This window comes from Calypte anna, chromosome Z, assembly GCF_003957555.1.
Source record: "Calypte anna isolate BGI_N300 chromosome Z, bCalAnn1_v1.p, whole genome shotgun sequence".
In the NCBI taxonomy this organism is placed as follows: Eukaryota; Metazoa; Chordata; class Aves; order Apodiformes; family Trochilidae; genus Calypte; species Calypte anna.
Window position 1 is genome coordinate 937,681 of NC_044274.1, and position 22,203 is coordinate 959,883.

A 22,203-nucleotide genomic window follows, 5' to 3' on the forward strand; every position below is an offset into this window, starting at 1 on the left:
AATTGGAGCACAGGAGGTTCAAGTTGAATATCCAGAAAAATGTTTTTCCTGTAAGGGTGACAGAGCCCTGGAACAGGCTGCCCAGGGGGGTCGTGGAGTCTCCTTCACTGGAGACATTCAAAACCCGCCTGGACACGTTCCTATGCGAGGTACTCTAGGTGGCCCTGCTCTGGCAGGGGGGGTTGGACTAGATGATCTTTCGAGGTCCCTTCCAACCCCAAGGATTCTATGATTCTATGATTCTATGATTTCTCAGTGTGAGCAGATGAAATCCTGGCTCCTGGGAGGTCGGTGTCAGAGGTGCCACTGAGTTCCGTGGGGCTGGGCAGCAGAATTTCACCTGGTAGCTCCTCTGTCCTGTCACCTCTGTCATTGCTTCTGCTCCAGCATCTCACTTTGGGAGGTGGAATCATTGCTCCTGCTCCAGAAATTAGTCCTGGCTCCCATAAACTCCCCTCCTGTGATCAGGGACACGTCGTGGACTAATGTTTTTGATGTTACAGCACTAAAATAACGACACAAGAGATAAAATTTCCATGTTAATCAAACGTATTAAAGGAACAGACTTAAGTTCAGATGTCTGAATGGCTCATTTAGCAGGATTCCTCATGCATCCAGGAAGACATGGTTTCATTGTCCAGATCATAATTGAAGAACTGCTAAAACCCAAGGCTGCAATTTCGTGGTAAAAGGAGTGCTTTTCTCTTAGCCCCTTGGATCAAATGTTAAGCTGAGGGCTATTTGATTGGAAGGGAGCATTCCAAGGGCACCTTTCTGGAGCTTATAACCTGGCAACAGACTAACACAGCCATTTGTAATGTGCAGTAATGGGGTTATGTTGTGGTTGAGTGCTACCAGGAGCTTGGGTTCCCTTCCCAGTCCCTGCACTCGGATTTTCAGTGCCATCCCGACTGTGATTAAAAGGGACCAGTGCTTGCCCACTGCTGTACCCTGGGCTGGCTGTGCTGCTCCTTCCCAGTCAGACTTGGATGGAAAAACTCCAGTGAAAAGACAGGTTGGGCTTGGAATGATTCTGGCACTTGTCAGTGCTCGGAATTCACTGCCGTGGCGTGGAGGAGGTGATAGCTGGGGCTGCTCTCCTTGGCATCTAAGGTAGAGGCTGGCAGGTTTTGCTAATATAAATGCATAAACCCTAAAAAGCAAAGAATTGGTCCAGTGGAATAATAGCTGGAGCCATTTTCATTGTGTGGATGGTGCACAGAGCAGCATTTATTGAGCATCCCGTGCCTTCTCCAAAGGCTGCAGTCTCCCGTGTAGCTGTGTGCTCACAGCTCACTGCTGAGCTGCCTCTTCCCTTCTCATAACCAGGTTCTTTCCAAATCACTCAGGGAATGAGCCTCTTGCCCCACACATAACCATGTTCTTTCCAAATCACTCATGGAATGAGCTTCTTGCTCATGTAGCAGGAGGCATCCATCCCATCCGTAGCTTCTGGCTCCTCTGGGACACACCAGGTGTCTTTGTCACCATTGGGTTGGCTGTAGGGAAGGTGTTTTTCTGTGTATTTCTCAGCAGAGGTCGTCTCAATCCTGTCCAGGCCAGCACCAAAGTCATAAATCATATTTTAAATAGGATTTCTTCAGGTGATCCCTGTGTTTCTGAACACGATGATCTCCCAGAATCACCACAACCACCCCCGTGGCCACTTGTGCAGCCTGTGCTGTGGCATTGCTCATTTCCAACAGGTTTTTACTGCCCAGAAGTTGCTCCCTTCTCCCACCACCCCCTTCTGACATGTGCTTACCTGCTGCTTTGCAGGGGAATGAAAAGCATCTTTAATCACACTTAATTACCATGCCACTGCAGGCAGGAACCTCACATCCAGAGCAGCTCAAGATGGAGAAACAAGATCCTTCACCAGCACAGAGAGACAGAGGACACTCATCCTTAATATAATCTCTTAGTTTCAAAACACAGACTGCCCAGAAAATTTAGCCAGGCTCTATTCTATGTAAAACAGCCACAAATTCACTCCTGCAAGCCCTAAAACTCCTCTCATTGTGCAAACTTCTTTACACCAATCCAGGTCATCATTTCAGCAAGCTGTAAGTTGTCCAGATCTCTCCAGGTTTCAAAATCCAGTGCATCTCTTTTTTTTTTTTAACACTTTGCACAGGTTTTAATAATTAAATATGAAGTCCTAGTGCAGAAGTAGGGAGGTCAGTACGTGGATACACTGAGACATCAGTGTTTGAGCAAAGCATCCAGCCAGCAGCTCATTCCTCCTGCCCTGCCTGGGGAATTTCTTCACCTGTTCTCCTGCATGCTCTGGGAAGGTCCAGCTGAAACACAAGCCCAGGAGCTGTATGTTTTTAAGAGCTTTCACTTTCCAGTCAACTCTCACCACCTGATTTTCACAGAAGGTTCTTTAAACCTCCTTCTTAATAGCTGGAGAAAAAAAAATTATGTTTACACCCCATAGTTTGAGTGCCTCAGTGTTATTTCTTCCTTACCCAGCAGCCCACCCTGGCATCAGCACTGACCTTACAGATTTTTTTTTTTCTTTGGAAGCCACGTTTCTGTTGTTATGGGATTTATTCCTTTCCTTCTTGGCTTAAAAAACAAATAAAAATGGAGCACTTACTTTTGACAAGTAGAGATTTGAGGGACTGTGTGAGGATATGAATCCTACCAGCTATTTATGTATAGAATAATTAAAACCAGTGACTAAGTTCTTCTACCAGCCTGCCTAAAAAAAGAAAAGCCTCTGATACCTCAAACACACAAGAGACATCCAATGGCTGGAGAGTTGGCATGGAGCATCCCCTGCTTCTTCTTCATTTCTCTGTCTGTTGAAGATGCTTGCCCAGGGTCGTTTAATTCAGCATTTCTGTAGGGTAACAAAGCACAGAGTGTTTCAGATCCATCAGGATTTGGGTCCCTGGGTCCCACCTGTGTTGCACATAAAATCATAGAATTGGTTGGCTTGGAAAAAACCTTGGTCACCCAGTCCAACCATTACCCCAGCACTGCCACCAAACCATGGCCCTCATCCCCACATCTCCAGGGCTTGGAAATCCCTCCAGGAATGATGGGGACTCCAGGCCCTGCCAACCCTTGCCAGGGAGAAATTGTTCCCCAGCTCCAACCTAAACCTCCCCTAAAGGCTCAGTGGAGGGTTAGGAGATGCCACCTGTCCCCATGGGGGTCCTGAGCTTGCTGTGCCACCCTGAGCTCTGCAGCCTCTGCACTTGGGTCTGGAGTGGCTCTGGAGCACAGTTCCACTTGGAGGGATCTCATCAGGCTCTGCAGAGAGTCACACAATCCTTGGGCTTGGAAAAAAACCTTGGAGAGCATCAACTCCAACCCTTAACCCAGCACTGCCAAGGCCACCACTGCCCCATGGCCCTCAGCACCACATCTCCAGGCCTTGGAAATCCCTCCAGGGATGATGGGGACTCCAGCCCTGCCCTGGGCAGCTCCAATCTAAACCTCCAGCTCAATTCCTCTTCTCCCTTCCCTTCTTCCTTGGGAGCAGAGCCCGACCCCCCCTGGCTCCAACCTCCTCTCAGGGAGTTGCAGAATCAGATTTTCCATCAGCTCCAGCATCCCCCTTCATCCTGGAGAGCAGAACCCCCATTTTCAGGGGTTATGACCCCACCTCTGTTATCCTGGGGCCACCCCAAGGGCTCCCCCAGCCTCTTGGTGCCTCTGTCTCACTTCCCCTTTCCTCTTGTGCTGGGGTTTTTGTGGTTCCCCTTTTATCACTGGGTTTCCCCAAAACCAACTGGTGTTTTGCTGCTCTCTGGGGCTGCTGTGGCCATGGCTCTGGGGCTGTGCCTGATCTCTGTGTGCCTCTAAAATCTGCATTTTGTTCAGCTCCATCCTGCTCTGCTTTGCTTCTCACCTTTGAGTCCTCTTGGGAGCAGCATTTTGTAAGTTTGATTTTTCTTTCCCCTCTTCTACTCTGGTTTTAAAAATTGCCCAACACATTGGTAGTGCTGGATAAATAATAAATAATAATAATAATAATAATAATAATAATAATAATAATAATAATATCCCAGGGCCTCCTGGTGCTGTTGCAGCAGAGGAGGTGAAGGTCTGCCAAGCATTCAGGTCTCACTGCACTATGTTTAGCAGCAATGGAGAAATTAATATTTTTATTTTGTTTGGAAGTTGAGGGCAGAATATAGCCATCTGTCTGCCTGCCTGTAGGTTGGTCTTTTTTTATTTTAATTTAAAAATTAAAAGAAAAGCCTCCTTTCTTTGGGAAGGCATCCTGGTTGACTGTCAGGAGGAAACTTTAATAGTAAAGCTCCAGGCTGCAGGTAGAATTCTGGATATTTCCCATGTCCCTGTGTTTAAGAAACAGCTGAGGGATAAATCCAATAAACCCCAACAAAACCCAACTGGGTCACTGAAATCCCCCTCACCTGGGTGTTTCTCTGCCTCTTTGCCATACTCTGTAGTATCTGCAGTGGCCAACAAGGTGCTGGGGCAAATCCAGCTTTTGGAGAGGGTTACAGTTTTATTGTTTCATGTAATAATAATAATAAAAAAAAGGTAATTAATTACCCAGGCACCTCTGGGGAAAATTAGCAAGAAGCTGCCCCTTGCTTTATGTCCCTGTCCTCTCTTCTCCATGCTGGGGAAGGAGTGAAGGGTGCTGACATCAGTTTGATGGATCTGGGGTGAGCAAGAAGATAGAAAATTGACCCTTTCCTCTTTCCAAGTTTTAAAAATCCTTCTTGCCTTCTCAGTCCCATCATCCCCATGATGTCTCAGTCCCCTCATCCCCATGATGTCTCAGTCCCCTCATCCCCATGATTTCTCAGTCCATCATCCCCATGATGTCTCAGTCCCCTCATCCCCTGATGTCATCCTCATCCCCATGATGTCTCAGTCCCATCATCCCCATGATGTCTCAGTCCCATCATCCCCATGATGTCTCAGTCCCATCATCCCCATGATTTCTCAGTCCCATCATCCCCATGATTTCTCAGTCCCATCATCCCCATGATGTCTCAGTCCCATCATCCCCATGATGTCTCAGTCCCATCATCCCCATGATGTCTCAGTCCCATCATCCCCATGATGTCTCAGTCCCATCATCCCCATGATTTCTCAGTCCCCTCATCCCCATGATTTCTCAGTCCCCTCATCCCCATGATGTCTCAGTCCCATCATCCCCATGATGTCTCAGTCCCCTCATCCCCATGATTTCTCAGTCCCCTCATCCCCATGATGTCTCAGTCCCATCATCCCCATGATGTCTCAGTCCCCTCATCCCCATGATGTCTCAGTCCCCTCATCCCCATGATTTCTCAGTCCCCTCATCCCCATGATGTCTCAGTCCCATCATCCCCATGATTTCTCAGTCCCATCATCCCCATGATGTCTCAGTCCCATCATCCCCATGATGTCTCAGTCCCATCATCCCCCGTGTGATGCTTTCTGCTGGATTTACACCAGCACCAACCTGCCTGGGCTGGCTGTAGAGCTGCAGCATCACTTTGTAGGCAGGATAATGAAGATAATCAAGATCCTGGGATAATCAAGATCCTCCTTCCCTTTGGATGGAGAACAGGATGCCCTTGGGGGGGCTGCTCTTCCCCAGCACCTGAGGCACCACCTTGGTGGCAGCCCAGCAGGTGACACCAAGGACCACAAGTGCCTTTTGGTGCAACCCAAGCACTTGGAGCTTGATTTATTCTGAATTAAATGAGCGTGCCTCTGCTTGCTCCTCCCTGGCTTTGGGCAGGTGACAGAGCACATCTGCTTCAGCTCCTGGGACACAGCTGATGAGGACAGATGAAAATCCCCCCGTGAGGACAGAACCTTGCTGAGTTTCTGCCTATGTGAGTTACTCTCTTTGTAAACCAGCTCTACCTGGAGTAAGCAAGCCCCAGGGGGGCAGGGAAGTGCTGCACTAATCCCTGCAACTCCAGCAGCTTTGGGGGGCTGGGGAGGTGACCATGGAGGTGACCATGTTGCTCCAGCTTTCCCTGGAGCAGGTGGCAGGCTTTATTTATATGGAAAAGCTCCTTTTTTCCCCCCTACGGTGCTGACCTGCCCAGGAGGCAGTTTGCAGATCTGCTCTGACTCCCTGAAAAACACCAGCTTGTTATATTTTTACCTGTGTCAGCTTAAAAAGGGGCTTTTTTTTTTTTTTTTTTTTTTTTTCCCAATTTCTCCTAGCAGCTGAATTTGCCAATTTTGTTGTTGTAGGACAACTCTTAATTTTTTGTCCTGTCTTAAGCACAGGGTGACCTCAGCTCCAAATGAAGGTGCTTTTTATCAGCCTCAGCTCTCTGCTGTGTTAAAATATATTTTTTTTTTCCCATTCAGGAGCATCTTTTTAGCTGGCTGGAAAAAGATTACAAATAGCAGAGGGAAATTCAGAATAGAGGCAAAAAGAAAACTCCTATTTTCAATACCACCAGTGTCGTTTGTTGGGGTGAGGTGGATTTGCATAACGTGGTCCTGGAAAAAAAATAAATGTGACTTTGTAACACTAAAAAAAAAAAAAAAAAAAAAAGAAGGCTCTGGTGACATGATTTGGATGCTCAGACTGCTCCATAAATTCTGAGCAGTGCTTTCCCCCCAAAGTGATGGCAATGAACATCATCCTTTAGGCTGAGGAGAATGGTTTCATAGAATCATAGAATCACAGAATCCTAGGGGTTGGAAGGCACCTCGAAAGATCATCTAGTCCAACCCCCCCTGCCAGAGCAGGGCCACCTAGAGTACCTCGCATAGGAACGTGTCCAGGTGGGTTTTGAATGTCTCCAGTGAAGGAGACTCCACGACCCCCCTGGGCAGCCTGTTCCAGGGCTCTGTCACCCTTACAGTCAAAAAATGTTTCTGGATATTCAACTTGAACCTCCTGTGCTCCAATTTACACCCATTACCCCTTGTCCTATCACTGGTCACCACTGAGAAGAGCCTAACTCCATCTCCCTGACACTCACCCCTTACATGTTTGAAAACATTGATGAGGTCACCCCTCAGTCTCCTTTTCTCCAAACTAAAGAGACCCAGCTCCCTCAGCCTTTCCTCATAAGGGAGATGTTCCACTCCCTTCATCATCTTAGTAGCTCTGCGCTGGACTCTTTCAAGCACTTCCCTGTCCTTCTTGAACTGAGGGGCCCAGAACTGGACACAATACTCCAGGTGCGGCCTCACCAATGCAGAATAGAGGGGGAGGAGAACCTCTCTTGACCTACTAACCACCCCCTTTCTAATGCACCCCAGGATGCCATTGGCCTTCTTGGCCACAAGAATCATAGAATCATAGAATCATAGAATTAGCCGGGTTGGAAGGGACCTCAGAGATCATCTAGTCCAACCCTTGACCCACCGGAGCAGTTGCTAGACCATGGCACTGAGTGCCACATCCAGTCTTTTTTTAAATGTCTCCAGGGACGGAGAATCTACCACCTCACCGGGCAGTCCATTCCATAGCCTGATCACCCTCTCCGTTAAGAAATTCTTTCTAATATCTAACCTAAACCTCCCCTGGCACAACTTAAGACTGTGTCCTCTTGTCTTGTTGAAGGTCGTCTGTGAAAAGAGTCCAGTTCCCACCTCGCTACAGCCTCCTTTCAGGGAGTTGTAGGCAGCAATGAGGTCTCCCCTGAGCCTCCTCTTCTTCAGGCTGAACACCCCCAGCTCTCTCAGCCTCTCCTCATAGGGCCTGTGCTCGAGTCCCTTCACCAGCCTGGTTGCCCTCCTTTGGACCTGTTCCAGGACCTCTACATCCTTCTTAAACTGAGGGGCCCAGAACTGGACACAGGACTCGAGGTGTGGCCTAACCAGTACCGACCCCTGAGGGACTCCACTAGTTTGGTTTTTTCCCCCCTCCAAAATCTTGCTTCCCCATCAAAAAGAGAGAGAGCTCTTTCAGGCTGATGGATAGTAAGGAGTTATAAAAATAAAAACATCCTCCGTGGCACTTAAAGAACTCAGCCTGGGTTTTGTTCTTTTTTTTGGAGAGGAAGTTTCTTTTTTCTCTTTTTACAGTAACTTTTCTCTTGGTTAAAAATATTCCTCACATCATTTCAGAAAAAAAGGCTGTTTCCCAGGCATTTGAACTTGGGTAGGACTTTCCTGTGTTCTCAGATTCAAAGGGAAAACAATAATTATATCATTAAAAATGGGAATTCAGCCACAAAACACCTTTTTAAGACTGAGGCATGTCAGGATATTTCACCCTGCCTGAGCCAACCTCAGCCAGGATTTTTGGTGTAAGCTGTTTGTAGCCTGCTGCTTACAGAGGGAAGAGATGATAATTGACTTGTTAGGTTAAACAGGGCTTTTTTTTTAGGGGTTGTAATAATTTGGAACGTTTTGAAGCAAGTAGTGGTAGGACATCCTTACTGAATCGTGTGGAATTGCTTGCTTGAGCTGAAAAAAAAGCAGAGCTTCCTGCCAGCAAGTCTTCAGTATTTCTCTCAGGGAAAAAGAGTGCAAAAAATGTCTTTTTTTTTTCCTCAGCATTCATTTCTGCAGCTCACTGTGTCCTCTCCATCTCTCCCCTCCATAAGTGACCACAAGGCTGCTACCTACCAGATGGCACAGGAGAGGAGAGGATTGGAAAAGTAGGCACTGGGAGATGTTCTGAACTTCTGTGTTGCACAGAAATCCAGATATTTGGGTGAGATACTGAGAAAACAGAGGCACCAGGACATGGTTTATAGTTTAGTGGAATATATACCAGTAGAATACAGGCATATAGAAGTTTATATATATATATATATATACACACCAATAAATACCAGGTTTAGCTGATTCTTATCCAACCCTGTGCCCTTTTTGGTACCCCAAATCAATGTTCTGTACATCTCTGGCCCTTTGGGGTTGCATTTCTGAGCAGAACAGGGCTGGAGGGCTTTGGTGATGGATGGAGAAGATGCTGCAGCTCAGCTGGAAGCTCTGCTGATGTGGCAGCACTATCAGAACCCTGCAGACATTGCTTCCCTGGATTCAACAATCCCCCCCAAATCCACCTCCTGTCCCCGGGCCAAATTCTTCCCTCGTTCACACCCCCAGGAGACCCTTGCTGACTTTCTCCTGGGCTAAACTGAGGGCTGCTTAATTCCATACCCAATCTCCCATCCTGGAAAACTGATGATATTCCTGCCCAGCCAGACTGTCTGCTGCTGTCCAAGCAGTTCCTCTGAGCCTGCTTGGTTTTCCAGAGCCTGTCCAGGGAGCATCCTGGGCTGCAGAGACCTGGCAGGACTCTCCAGGTCCAAGGGGATGGATTTCCACCACGTTTGGTGTATTTGCAGATCAAACCAGGGCCCCACCATGATTTCCCCTGGACGAGGGGGCCGTGGGTGCTGCAGTGGGGGTTTTATCCAGCCCATCCCGGGGCTATCCCGATGGGATCATCCTGGCTGGAGCCAGGCAGAGCAGCTGCAGCTTTTGGAGCTGATATTGCCTTGCTCAGCCATCTGCAAGAGCAGGGAGTTGCAAAACCAAAGGCTGGAAACCAAACCCAGCTCTTTTCCAGGGCACCTTCAGCAGCAGGAGAGACATTTCCACGTGTGGAACACGGGGCTGTCACCAAAGTCCCCCTCAAAGTCCCCCCATCCCCAACCTTCTGGGCACTCACCAATTCAGCAGCTTTCTTACTTTCTGGGGGGTGTTTTGGGGCTTTTTGAAGGTGAATACCACCCCATCTCCTTTCCCCAGGCACCACGAGGGCTTTCTTCTTTTTTCCCTGGTTTTGCTCATCCTGGTTTGCATTCCCTGGATTTCAGCTGCTGCTTTTGAAGCCTGTCTGGGTTTGAATCCAGGGTGTAAATGAAAACTAGATTCTGAGATTAATAGGAATATTATCCAGAGATGGCAGGAGGATGGATGGAACACCCAGTTTCATGGATGTCTGTGTATCCCATACACTGCACATCAAATGTAAGGATCTCTGCAGTAGTGGGAACACTGGGAATTCCATTGGAACTGCAGGAAAGGAGAGATCTCAAGGTTTTAAACATAAACTGTGAGGTAGAAAATCATAAACTGAGCCAAGAGTGTGGGTTTTTTGCAAAACTCCTTAATGGAGAAGAAAGTCCTTCCCTCCCTTTAAAACCTTTTTTCAGTACTTTGCATCCCTTTTTCCCACATCCAAGGCAATACTTGGATTCTACTAAAGCATTAGGAAAGCAGGGAATCCTTCTGTGTAAATGTGGAAGATGGGGATGGTTAATGCAAACCATAATCTGAGTTGTTGGGTCTCATGGTGAAGGAAGGGATGGGAAGAGGCAAGCAAACACCAGGAGTAAACGTAGGAAAAATTAGGTAGGAAGTTACAAATGCTTTCTTTTAATGATTTTATTTTTATTTTTTCTCCTGCTCACCTGGAAATGAGCACAGGAACAAATCAGAAATCCTTACTGGCTAGAGCTGGGTGAAGCTCAGCCCTGTTTAGGAGTATTTCATGAGAAACCAGTAAATGATCTTTAAAAGCTGCTGTTGTTGTGCTGCTCTTCTACACAGTGCTCAAAAAGCACAACTGGGAGAAATTACCCCCAGAAAGGTTTAAACTTAAAGAGCAATTTTTAATTATGCAGGGGAAGAAAGAGTGAAGGAAAAAAAAATAACACAGAAAACCTAGAGAACTTCTCCTGATGACATTAATGCACAAGGGTTGGTTGAACATGAAAAATTATTTGCTAATCCCTGCAAGCAGTTTTTTAATGGAAAAGGTCAAAGTCAAAAGAAAAGTGCTGAACACTCTGCACAGCTATCTGAAGGTGCTGCCCTAGAAGGCAGAAGAACTGAAACAAAAGGTTATTTGCCATCAGATAGAGAAAAGAAAATAAACACATCAAGATTTCTCTCCCTTCATACACGTGAGTCTTCTAGGAAAAAAAAAAAACCAACCCAAACCCTGTGAAAAATGGAACCTCTGTGAGAGAAGTTCCTTTGGTCTCAAAAAGTCCTGATTTTTGCTGCAAACACTTTCAAGAATTATGGTTGGCTGAGGAGGAAAGGGAAACAGAACCTGAGGTTGCAGATCCACTCAGCAAAGCCCAGGGCAATCGTTTCTCTGTGTTTGCCATCACTGGGTTGCAGTTTGCTCCTGGCATTACAGCCAAAAACTGGCCATAAAATGGCACATGGAAGAGTTTTGAGGGAGCTGCCAGGTTTCCAAAAGCCCCAGAAAGGAGAATTTGTAGGAATTGGAGAGATTCTGAACAGATGCCCTGCTAGTCACGTGAGAAGTGGAAATTCAGTTTCTTAATTTGATAAAAAGCAGAGGGTTGAAATCACAGAAGGAAATAACCAAGGAATGATTCAGCTGTGGCTGTGGTGTGACTTGGTTAAGTTGGCTTTAGTGAGAATCCATAAAGTGAGGAGAGAGCACGGGAGAGCAGCTGAAATCTGGAGGATGAGAGAGAATCCTGCATCCTGGGGTTATTCCTAAAGGAGGGGAGGACGGGGCAGTTGCAGTTAGAAACTTCTTGGAGTGAAAAGTAATCAAATAATAATCTTTAAAACTTCTTGTATTGAAAAATAATCAATTAATAATTAAAAAATAATAATAATAATTTTAAAAAAAGCTTCTGAAGGCAAATTACCTCCTCTTCAGCTATCTCAGCAGCAATCAGATGTGATCCTCACAACCTCAAGTTGCTTTATGTGCAGATTTGTGACTGGGTGGATGTTCAGAAGTCTGGGGGAGATGGGTGGTAAGGAAGGTCACACTGCCCCTTCCCTTCCCTTCTTTTTTTCCTGGAAAAGCCCAGAATTCAGTTGTGATGGATGGGCACCCCGAGCCCAGGGTCAGAGCTCCCTGAGCTCCTCTCCCAGCCCATGGAGCTGGCAGTGGAAGAGCCCAGAGGGTCAGAGCTCCCTGAGCTCCTCTCCCAGCCCATGGAGCTGGCAGTGGAAGAGCCCAGAGGGTCAGAGCTCCCTGAGCTCCTCTCCCAGCCCATGGAGCTGGCAGTGGAAGAGCCCAGAGAGCCAGGAGGGCTGAATGGGAGTCAAATAAACTAAAAAACAGAAAAAAAAATTAATTTCAGCAGTGCAGCATCATGAGAGCAGGACTCTGCTGTGGGTGGGTTTGGGGTTGTTGGGTTTGGTTTTTTTTTGGGATCAAGTGCAATGAATTCTCATCATACACCCGAGTTTCACTGCAAAAAGAAAAGCTGGCTTTTAAAATGCTACATTTGGGGCAAGCTGATGTCATTTTGTCACCCTGGGGGTGGACACAGAAGGTTTGATATCACCCTTGGTACCCCCAGAGCTTTGCTGCAGGATCCGGGTGGGTTGAGCCCTCATCTCTGCTCCTCACCCTCTCCCATCCAGAGGGCTTAATCCAGCTGGAAACATCCCACCCCAGCAACACAGGTGGATTTCTCCCAGGCTTACCCACCAGTGTTTGGTGGAGTAAAAGAAATAATATGTCCAGGTTGGCAGAAAAAGAAAAAAAAAGAGGTCTTTTTGGAGGTGTTTTTCCCTGATCAGTGTTTACAGAGGTTTTTGGATTCCAGCCTTTGAGGCCATTTTCCTTTAATCTCAATTAATTAGTAAAATATCAATTTATAACTGTGTATTTCCTACCTCAACAAGGATTGAGGTGAAATTCACATGTTTGAAAAGCAAAAAACTTCAGCTTTGGGGTTGTTTTTTTTTTCCAGGAGGGGTAATACCATAATGCTTATGGATGGGGCTTTTGCCCAGCTCTAATTCTTTGTCTCCTTTTTCCTGGTTTGGACCCACTGGACAGTGGGTAAATTCTTTGACAAATTGCTGGAAAGGTGGCAGGGTTGTGTGTAACAAGGAGAAAAGCAAAAAAAAAAACCTTTATATTGATCAAAACTGCACAGCTCAGCAGGAAAATGGGTTTTGCTCTGTCACTTGGTGACTTTTTTCTGGGGTTTTTTAGGGTGTGTTTTGTTTTCCTCCTGCAGTTGTCCTTAGCTCAAACTCTGAAGGTCCAGCTGCCAAATCCAGTGTTTTATTAATAGGGTTTCTTCCCCAAAAGCCAAGTGAGTGGGGCTGGGAGCCTGGGGCATCCCAAGAGACCTGAAGGGTCGTGTCCCTGAAACCCCAACTAGAAGCCTGGAGGGGAGCTGACAAACCTAAAACTTGGCTTTTCAGCTTAATATCTCTTTGTGGTTAATATTAATTGGGATGCCTAATAATTCCCTGCTTTTTTCAGCTCCAGTTTGGAGCCAGAGCAGCTCCAAAGGCTGCCCCAATCCATGGTGTTGGGGTTTGGAAAGGCTTTTTCTCTTTCTCTGTTGCAGGCCATGAGCAGTGTGACAGGGAGGGATAAATGCCCTTTGTTCTCTTACAAACATCCCATAATAATGTCTATTTTTACCCTTTTTTTCCTCCCTGGGGTGCTGGGTGACTTTGGTGTCCCTGTCCCATAGAGGATAAAGGAAGGGGCTTTGCTTTGGGTGATGACTTTGGGGTAAGAGAGGACCTTGTGGCAGTCACCAGATTTCTTGAGATATGGTGTTCCAAAAAGAAATAATCATTTGCTTGTAGGTTTTAACGTGTCAGTGCTCCAGAACATTAATCAGGAGGCCCCAAAGCACCCATGGGTGCAGGGATGCTTTCTCCTGGGTGGGACCCCCAGAGGGAGGGAGCCCCAGAGGTCCCAACCCTTCCTGGGAGGGATCCCTTGGGAAGGTGATGCTGGAGGTGACCCCACTGCTACCCATGAGCTCAGGAGGAACCAGGAATGGTCCAGAAGTGCAACTGGTGGCAGGAAGAGATGCTTGAGGGGCTGGCTGAATGAAAGGTGTGCAGCCTTGAGGACTGGGGGATGTGTTGCCTTGGAATATAATAACACAAGTTTGGGATTTTTTTCCCGTAGAAACCTCTGCAGCTCTTTATAGAGAAAAATGTTTGGATGAAAAAACAAAAACAACATAGGGTATGTGGATGTTTTCTGCTCCTAAAGTGACTCTTGTTTAAGCTAAATAGTTTGCAAATGCTGTCTTCTATACATTTTGGTGGGGTTGGTTTTTTTTTTTTTTTTTGTGGGGTTTTTTGTATTTTTTTTGTTGTTTTTTTTTTCTTAAAGTCAAATGAAACGGAGTAGGCTGGGTATAGGAATTCATCCAGCTGATGGCTCTAAGTCTTTCAGACTCCCCGACATATGGATAAAGCAGGCACAGATTTAGCAGGTCTGTCTTTATGTTAAAACGTATACGTGATAAAAATATATGACTGGAGAGAGTTTCTCTGTTCCATCCTACAACGCTCCAAGCCATGCCATAAAATCACCTTTCTTTGCAGGGGAGATTTACAAGGAAACTTTTTTTTTTTTCTTTTTTTCCTGCCAGCATTTTTATTTGTTTGTTTTGGGGTTTTTTTAATGTGGGTTTGGTTTATTTTGGGTTTTTGCATGTATTTCTTTGCCATCATGCCAGAGACTCGTGAGCATCTTTTGCCGGTGCAGGTGTTGGTTATTAGAAGGAGCATCGTGGGTGCAGGTGTATGGTAGCCAGTAGCTGAAGGTAAAGATGTCAGCAGAAAGGGGCTGCTGCCTGGAGCTTGTCTGTCTGTCCCTCTGTCCCTCTGTCTATCCCTCTGTCTCTCTGTCTCTCTGTCCCTCTGTCTCTCTGTCCCTGTCTCTCCCTCTGTCTCTCTGTCTCTCCTTCTGTCCCTCTGTCCCTCTGTCTCTCTGTCCCTCTGTCTCTCTGTCTCTCTGTCTCTCTGTCTCTCTGTCCCTCTGTCTCTCTGCCCCTCTGCCCCTCTGTCCCTCTGTCCCTCTGTCCCTCTGTCCCTCTGTCCCTCTGTCCCTCTGCCCCTCTGTCCCTCTGTCCCTCTGTCCCTCTGTTCCTCTGTCCCTCTATCTCTCTGTCCCTCTGCCTCTCTGTCTCTCTGTCCCTCTGTCTCTCTGTCCCTGTCTCTCCCTCTGTCTCTCCCTCTGTCCCTCTGCCCCTCTGTCCCTCTGTCTCTCTGTCCCTCTGTCCCTCTGTCCCTCTGTCCCTCTGTCCCTCTGTCTCTCTGTCTCTCTGTCCCTCTGTCTCTCTGTCCCTGTCTCTCCCTCTGTCTCTCCCTCTGTCCCTCTGTCCCTCTGTCCCTCTGTCTCTCTGTCCCTCTGTCTCTCTGTCCCTCTGTCCCTCTGTCTCTCTGTCCCTCTGTCCCTCTGTCCCTCTGTCCCTCTGTCCCTCTGTCTCTCTGTCTCTCTGTCCCTCTGTCTCTCTGTCCCTGTCTCTCCCTCTGTCTCTCCCTCTGTCCCTCTGTCCCTCTGTCCCTCTGTCTCTCTGTCCCTCTGTCTCTCTGTCCCTCTGTCCCTCTGTCCCTCTGTCTTTCTGTCTTTCTGTCTCTCTGTCCCTCTGTCCCTCTGTCTCTCTGACTCTCTGTCCCTCTGTCTCTCTGTCTCTCTGTCTCTCTGTCTCTCTGTCTCTCCCTCTGTCTCTCTGTCCCTCTGTCTCTCTGTCTCTCTGTCCCTCTGTCCCTCTGTCTCTCTGTCCCTCTGTCCCTGTCTCTCTGTCTCTCTGTCCCTCTGTCCCTCTGTCTCTGTCTCTCTGTCTCTCTGTCCCTCTGTCTCTCTATCCCTCTGTCTCTCTGTCCCTCTGTCCCTCTGTCCCTCTGTCTCTCTGTCCCTCTGTCTCTCTGTCTCTCTGTCTCTCTGTCTCTCTGCCCCTCTGTCTCTCTATCCCTCTGTCCCTCTGTCTCTCTGTCCCTCTGTCCCTCTGTCTCTCTGTCTCTCTGCCCCTCTGTCTCTCTGTCCCTCTGTCCCTCTGTCTCTCTGTCTCTCTGCCCCTCTGTCTCTCTATCCCTCTGTCCCTCTGTGTCTCTGTCACTCTGTCTCTCTGTCTCTCTGTCTGTCCGGCTTGGAGGGGGCTGTGAAGATGCAAGGCTTCCAGCCAGTCCTGTTTGTCCAGCTCTTCCCCAGCCAGCCTGGGAAATAAGGAAGAAAAGGGGCAAAAAAAAAAAAAAAAAGGAAAAAAAAAAGGAAAAATTAAAAAAAGGATAAAGAAAAAAAAAGGAGAAAGAAAAAAAGGAGAAAGGAAAAAAGGAGAAAGAAAAAAAAAGGAGAAAGAAAAAGGAGAAAGGAAAAAAAAGGAGAAAGGAAAAAAAAGGAGAAAGAAAAAGTGAGAAAGGAAAAAAAGGAGAAAGGAAAAAAGAGAAAGAAAAAAAGGAGAAAGGAAAAAAAAGGAGAAAGAAAAAAAAAAAGAAGGAAAAAGGCAAAAAAAAAAAAGGACTCTAGTTTTCTCGCCTCCAAAGTTATCTTTAAATGTTGGGGTTTTTTGTTGGTTTTTTTTCCCCAAGTCTAGTCAAGCCGTAAGGGTGTTTTTAATTTCTGCTTTTCCAGCTCGTGGGTCATATTTGACCAACTGCTTTCAGCAGAAGCCATGCCACTTTGTTGAGCTATTTAGGACTCCAAAAGACTGTCTTAATTTCAAACAAGGAGCCTTTGTTTTAGTTGGTGACTGCCTTGTGAAATTTTTCAGTTCTCAGCGGGTTAACCAGGGAACAGGGGCAGAGTCATAATTGGCCTATTTAGAGTATTTTGCATGTGAATAGTGTGTTAGTGAAGCATTACTAAGTCTGTTGTGAGTGACATGGTGATTAGAATTTAGATTAGGGAAAACACATTCTGTACTTTATCAAGTACAGTAATTAGTTCAGTCAGTAAAAGTTGATTACAAGTAACGATAAAGTTAGATTTTTGGTGCTTAATTTTAAAATTTCTTTTATTAAATGGGAAATTTGTTCTTAATAGAAATGGTGGTATCTACACCTGGTTTATTGCCTATCAGAATAATTAAAAGAACAATGTGCTCAATGCAGAGTATAATCAGGGGATTTATATATTATGGGTAAGTTTGAACGTAGTTTATAGCAAATAGAACATTACTCAGGAAATTGTTCTGCTGTCGGAGCCTCGGAAAGGTTTTTCATTTCTCTTGTAGCACGGGTCAGCTAATGTTTTCTGCTCTTTCGTGGAGATCCTGCTCCTTTGGCAGCTGAGAAAACGTTGGGATGCGTTTGGTAGTTCATGCGTTTGGTAGTTCATGCGTTTGGTAGTTCATGGTAGAGGCATAAAATGGATATATTGAAGGTCCTTTGCTGCTGCTGTACAATAGTCTTGATTGTTGAGGTGCCTTTTTTTATTTTTATTTCTTTTAATCGTGGTAGCCTTGCAAAAATTAATAATGTGTAATTCCATTGTCATGTTTTAATCACATCTTACGGACGGGCTGCTGTCTGGGGTTTTCTATTGCAGAATCTGAGCCATTGAATTCACAGATATGAATTTGTCCTTGCACGGGGACAGACAATGAAGCTGTTTCATTCACACTGAACCAAACCTCTCTGTCAACAGGAAAATTATATTTTTTTTTTTTTTTAAGTTTTATTATTGTTAGATCTGGGCACTTTACTATCTTGCTTGCTGCGGAGAAACTAAATCACCTTCAGATAGATCAACAGAGCCCCAAAAGTTTTTTAAAGCACCGATCTCATTTGAATAAGTAGGCAAGAAGCCTCCTTTAAATGTAAATAATCTCATTCTAAATTAATGACTTTGTGTTCACCCAGTAAAGGAAGAGATGCTCCAGTGGAAATTTTCTGTAATGTCTCCTTTAAACCATTGGCAGTTGGTGTGCCCGTGTTTGAGGCGCTGGTGAAGGTTTCTTTACTGGGTTATTTTTAGGGATGAGAAATAGCTAATGATGAGGCCAGTTGGATTTAACATGCACACACGTATATATTTTTAATCTTTTAGCAAAGTCTCCTTGGAGGTGACATGGATATTGGCAACCCAGGAGCACTCTCCCCCACCAAGCCTGGCTCCCAGTACTATCAGTATTCTAGCAATAACCCCCGGCGGAGGCCTCTCCACAGCACCTCTATGGGTGAGTGACTTTGTCTTCAACCTTTGTTGTGGGGTTTTGTTTTGGTTTGTTTTTTTCTCTTTCTTTTTCCCTCTATTTTCCCCCCCCATTTCAATAAATAATTGGAGTTTTGTCCTCTTTAGCCATACTTGGGAATAAATACAAGAAGTGGCGGAGCCTCCGCGCACACCACCCCGACTCGCTGAGGGGTTTATTCAGCTCCTCTGGGTTGGGGAGCCTTGGGGAAAAAAAAAAAGGGGGGGGAGGCTTTCTTTCAAAGCAAAAACAAAGGCTTTGCCACTCGAAATCTAAATATGATTTCCAACATTTTGCTGCTGGACTTTAGGGCAGTGGCATCCAGCCGGTGTGACCCGCGAGGCTGGCGAGAGCGACGGGCAGCTGGGGCTGTAGGAAATCTGTAGGGGGAAGAAAAAAGAAACAACAAACAAATAAATGAAAAACCCCACATCTTACGAAGACACCCTTTTGTCTTTTTTGTTTTTTTTTTCAGAAGTACAAACAAAGAAAGTTCGAAAAGTTCCTCCAGGTTTGCCATCTTCAGTAAGTACCTCCCGTCTGCTGCCTTGCTTGCGCTCGCGGTTGCTTTTTGCAGTTGGAGGGCAGGTAGGAGCCAGGCAGCTCCTGGGCTCTCAGCACGCTTGGTGCTGAAGGGCAAGGTAAGGAGAGGTCAAAAACCCCTGAAATGTCCTCATGTGAAAGTGATTTCTTGGTGCTCACGTGGCTTTGCAGCAGTGGATGCTGAGGAGGTGCCCCGGGTGAGCGGATGCGCGGGGCGAGCATCGTCCCTGCGGTCTGGGGCTCTGGGGCTTTGTGTGGGATCTGAGATGAGGATTTGGGAGAAGATTCCATAGGTCTCTTCCCGGGATGCTGGGCAAACACCTTCCTGCAGCCAGGAGGGCTCAGAGCTGGGGTATGAGCGGCAGAAGCTGGCTGGGGGGGGCCAGCAGGTGCCAACTGCAGGCAGCCAGCTGCTGCCAGAGGTGCTGTGCTCTCGAGCAAGAGCCACCAAGCTGGTAATCACCCGGGTTCTGCCCCAATATTTTAAAGAAGATTCCTGATACTTCTTTGTTAGGAAGGTTACGGATGCCAGCCAGCTACCCCGGGCACTGTTTTCAGTGTTTCTTGTGACATTTTGACAGAAGTTGGAGTTCCAGTTTGGTTTGGGGGAGTCCTTTGTCTCGGAAGCCAAATAATTGTTCCGTTCGTTTTCGTTTTTATATCATTGCCTAAAATCTTGGGGGGTTTGGTGTTTGGTTTTTTTTCTCATTACCTCTTCGGAGAGGGTTTGCTTTTGAGATCCATTAAAATATATATAAAGTAGTGGCTTTAAGAGGCCTGAATCAGCATTTCAGGAACTACAGCACAAAGAGTAGCGTGGCTAAAGAGTGCTTTTTATTCTCTTTTTTTCAACTCTAATCCTTCTCCACCATGACTTTAAAAATGCATGCTAGGTTTTCCTGTAGATCTCTGCAAACAGAAAGCACTCCAAAGGAGAGAGCTTCCCCTTCCTACCTGACAACTATTTTTTTTTCTCTCTGAATCTGGTTATTAGGAGGAGCTGAGTGGCAATCAATCTTGCGGAATCTCTAACGAATTGGCACGTTCATCTCTTGATGGGGTTTGTGTTTTTACCATAAATCCCCCTAAATTTGCAGTTTGCATCCTTTTAAAGCTTCAGTTATTGAAGTGACTCTGCTAAACAAGGAGTTTCATTACTGGTCACCTTATAAATAATAAAATTTTCAGCTGAAAGAGAAACCCACATGTGACCATCCTAATTTAATCGCAGGGATTATTGTAAGCTTTAGAATGTTAAACAAAGACAAACAGAAATCTTGCTTGTAAATTGTTGAAATATGGAAATTCTCAAATGTGACTTTCCAGTAAAGTAATAATACTATTTTTTTTAATTAAAAATAAGCTCCCACATGTGCATTTTAAATTTATTTCCCCGTGTCTTTTTATTGCCCTCCTTCACAGCAATAGCTAATATCCTCCCCAAAGCTTTTTATGAGCGCTCTCACTCCGAGTGAAAAGTCCGAGGTGGATTTCATTTCCATGAAACTTTAGCTTTTAATAGTTTTCCTGACAACTTGCCTTGCTCTGGGCCTGCCAGCTCAGGGGGGGCTGGAGGGGAGGCTTTTTGGGGAGGGGGGCACCGAGCATCTCTTTGCCGCGGGGATGCGGTGCCCGCGCCGCAGCCTTCGCCTGCCCGCCCGGCGGCTGTTTGTGATCACTCAGGGATTGTGCTGGGGGATTGGGGCAGAAAAAAAAAAAAAGAGAGAAAAAGAAGAAAAAAAAAAAGAAAAAGAAAAAAAAAAAAGGAAACAAACCAGAAAAACAAACAAAAAAAAAAACCCAAGAAAAAACCCATGCCGAACGTGCTTTTTTTATTATTGAAACTAGCGCCGCGCGAGCAGGTGAGCGTGGCGGGAGGTTGAGGGAGGTATTTTGGTAGCCCTGGTCTAAAAGAGGCTTGCAATAAAAGGGGAGCTGCCCTCTGCCCCCCTGCGAGGGGACGTGTGGCTGTGTTTCTGCTGGCAGTGCCAGCGGGCAGGGATTGAGAATCGCTGCAAAAAGTTTTTTGTGGGTTGCTTCTCGAATGAAAGGCAGTTTCTGGTGGTGGCAGATTAGTCTCAAATGCATCCTCCCTTGAATTTTTCTGTGTGAATGCAATGGTTGTACAGAGCAGGAATACTTCTGCAGCTCGATACCCTCAACTATTTTTACAGTATTTTTATTTTTAAGTCAAGAGATAATCTTGACTCAAAGGAGAACACGCACTCTAAATGCTTTGAATTAAATCTCAGGCGCTGGGGCAGTTTATTAGGGAATAAAATCTAAGAAGGCATTCCTGAATATTTTAATCACCCGTAGCTCTTGTCCTCTAATAATAAGTAAATTAAAATACAAGTCCAGCAACATGAATCCAGGAATCGTGTGGCTCTGAAGGAAATAAAGCCTTTTTTCAAAGGAACACAGAGGTGTTTGGGTCTCGTTGCCTTCAATGGTTGTGATTCATAGATTTAATTTGAAATAATGCTGCCTTAGAAAAGGCACCTGTGTGCCTGCAAGAGAAAAATCCCTTCTAAAAGGTCAGATTATATTCAGGTTCTAGATTGTGTCACGCTGAACTGCCAGGATTTACGATGCTGGGTGAAGGATCTGCATTTCTAAATTGACTAACTGGATTATAATGTACTTAGTTGATGGGGTGGGAATAGTGCTGTTATTTCTCTTAAAATATGTATATTAACTGGTTCTCAATGTGATTTATGCAGTGGGGATGGAGATGAATGCAGCAGGGTTTGAAAGCAATTATTATTGATTAATTCATAAGTAGTCTTACCAAAATTTCAATGATAAATGGTAATAAAAATATTGTATCAGAGCCCAGTTATTACATTGCTTACAATATAAGAGATGGCTGAGAGTTTGGAAAACAAAGTCAATTAAATAATGGAAACAATCAGTTTTTAAAATAATGAGGATTTGAACTGGTGAGGCTGCTCTGGGTGGGCAGCACAGCCCAGTCCAGGCTGGGACCATCCTGGTGTCCAGTCTCAGCTGCAGCTCATCCCAGCAGATATGGACTGGAGATGGACTGGAGATGGACTGGTGATGGACTGGAGATGGACTGGTGATGGACTGGGGCCAAAAGGTTGAACTCTGAAGGTTTGCTCTGAACCAGGACGTGAGTCAGGGGTGGCTGTGACCCCCCCCCCAAAGCTCCCATTTCCCTGTGCTCTGCTGCCAGAGAGGGTCAGGGTGTTTCAGGTGGGGAGAGCTGATGGTGGGATCTGGCCACGAGGATACTGACAAAGCTGAGGGTTTGCTGCTAAAATTTAGGTTTCCCTCCTGAGTGCCCATGCCAGCTCCACCAAGCTGTGACACGGGAATGGTTTGTCCCCTTTGGTGGCCTTGGCAGTGCTGTGTTTGAAGTTGAACTTGATGGTCTTAGATGTCTTTTCTTCACCAAAAGGATTCTGTGAGTCTGTAATGTTCTTCACAAGTGTCAGATGCTGCTGTCACCTAGCATGGGGCAAGCCAGGTGGCTCCTCTTGACAACCACCTCCTCACCCTTAACTTTATCCTAAGCCTGTGCTGGTTTTCTTAGTCTTTAACCTCAAGCCCTCATCCTCTTTAGCTGCTGATGGTTTAATCCCACCTGAAGTTTTACATTCAGCCTTTGCCAAGTGATGTGGCATTTTCTACCCTTCTTCTCTTGGCCAGTAAGAGTCAGGAGGGAGCAAGCTGTGCTTGGTTGGAGGTGTCTGTGAAGGAATGGAATAGGGAATAGGAAATCTTGGGGGGGGAAAGTGGGCAGAGGGAACAGCTTAGGTTGTAGAGCTCATGTTGGAGTGGGTTTTTTTACAGGAACTTGTATCATCCTGACTTA

General features: G+C 46.1%; 1 protein-coding gene across 6 annotated transcripts in view; it reads left to right on the plus strand.

Annotated features, from left to right (window-relative positions):
- The window catches only part of TCF4 (transcription factor 4), a 223,918-nt gene that overhangs the window by 113,844 nt on the left and 87,871 nt on the right, over positions 1-22,203 (plus strand). For 5 of the 6 annotated variants that reach the window (XM_030467040.1, XM_030467042.1, XM_030467041.1 and 2 more), the window contains 2 exons: positions 17,675-17,804; positions 18,295-18,344. In XM_030467040.1, coding sequence (XP_030322900.1) covers positions 17,675-17,804; positions 18,295-18,344 — 180 coding nt within the window. Of the gene's footprint in view, positions 1-13,804; positions 13,865-17,674; positions 17,805-18,294; positions 18,345-22,203 lie in introns of all 6 variants that reach the window. The other variant, XM_030467039.1, reaches the window with a different exon arrangement.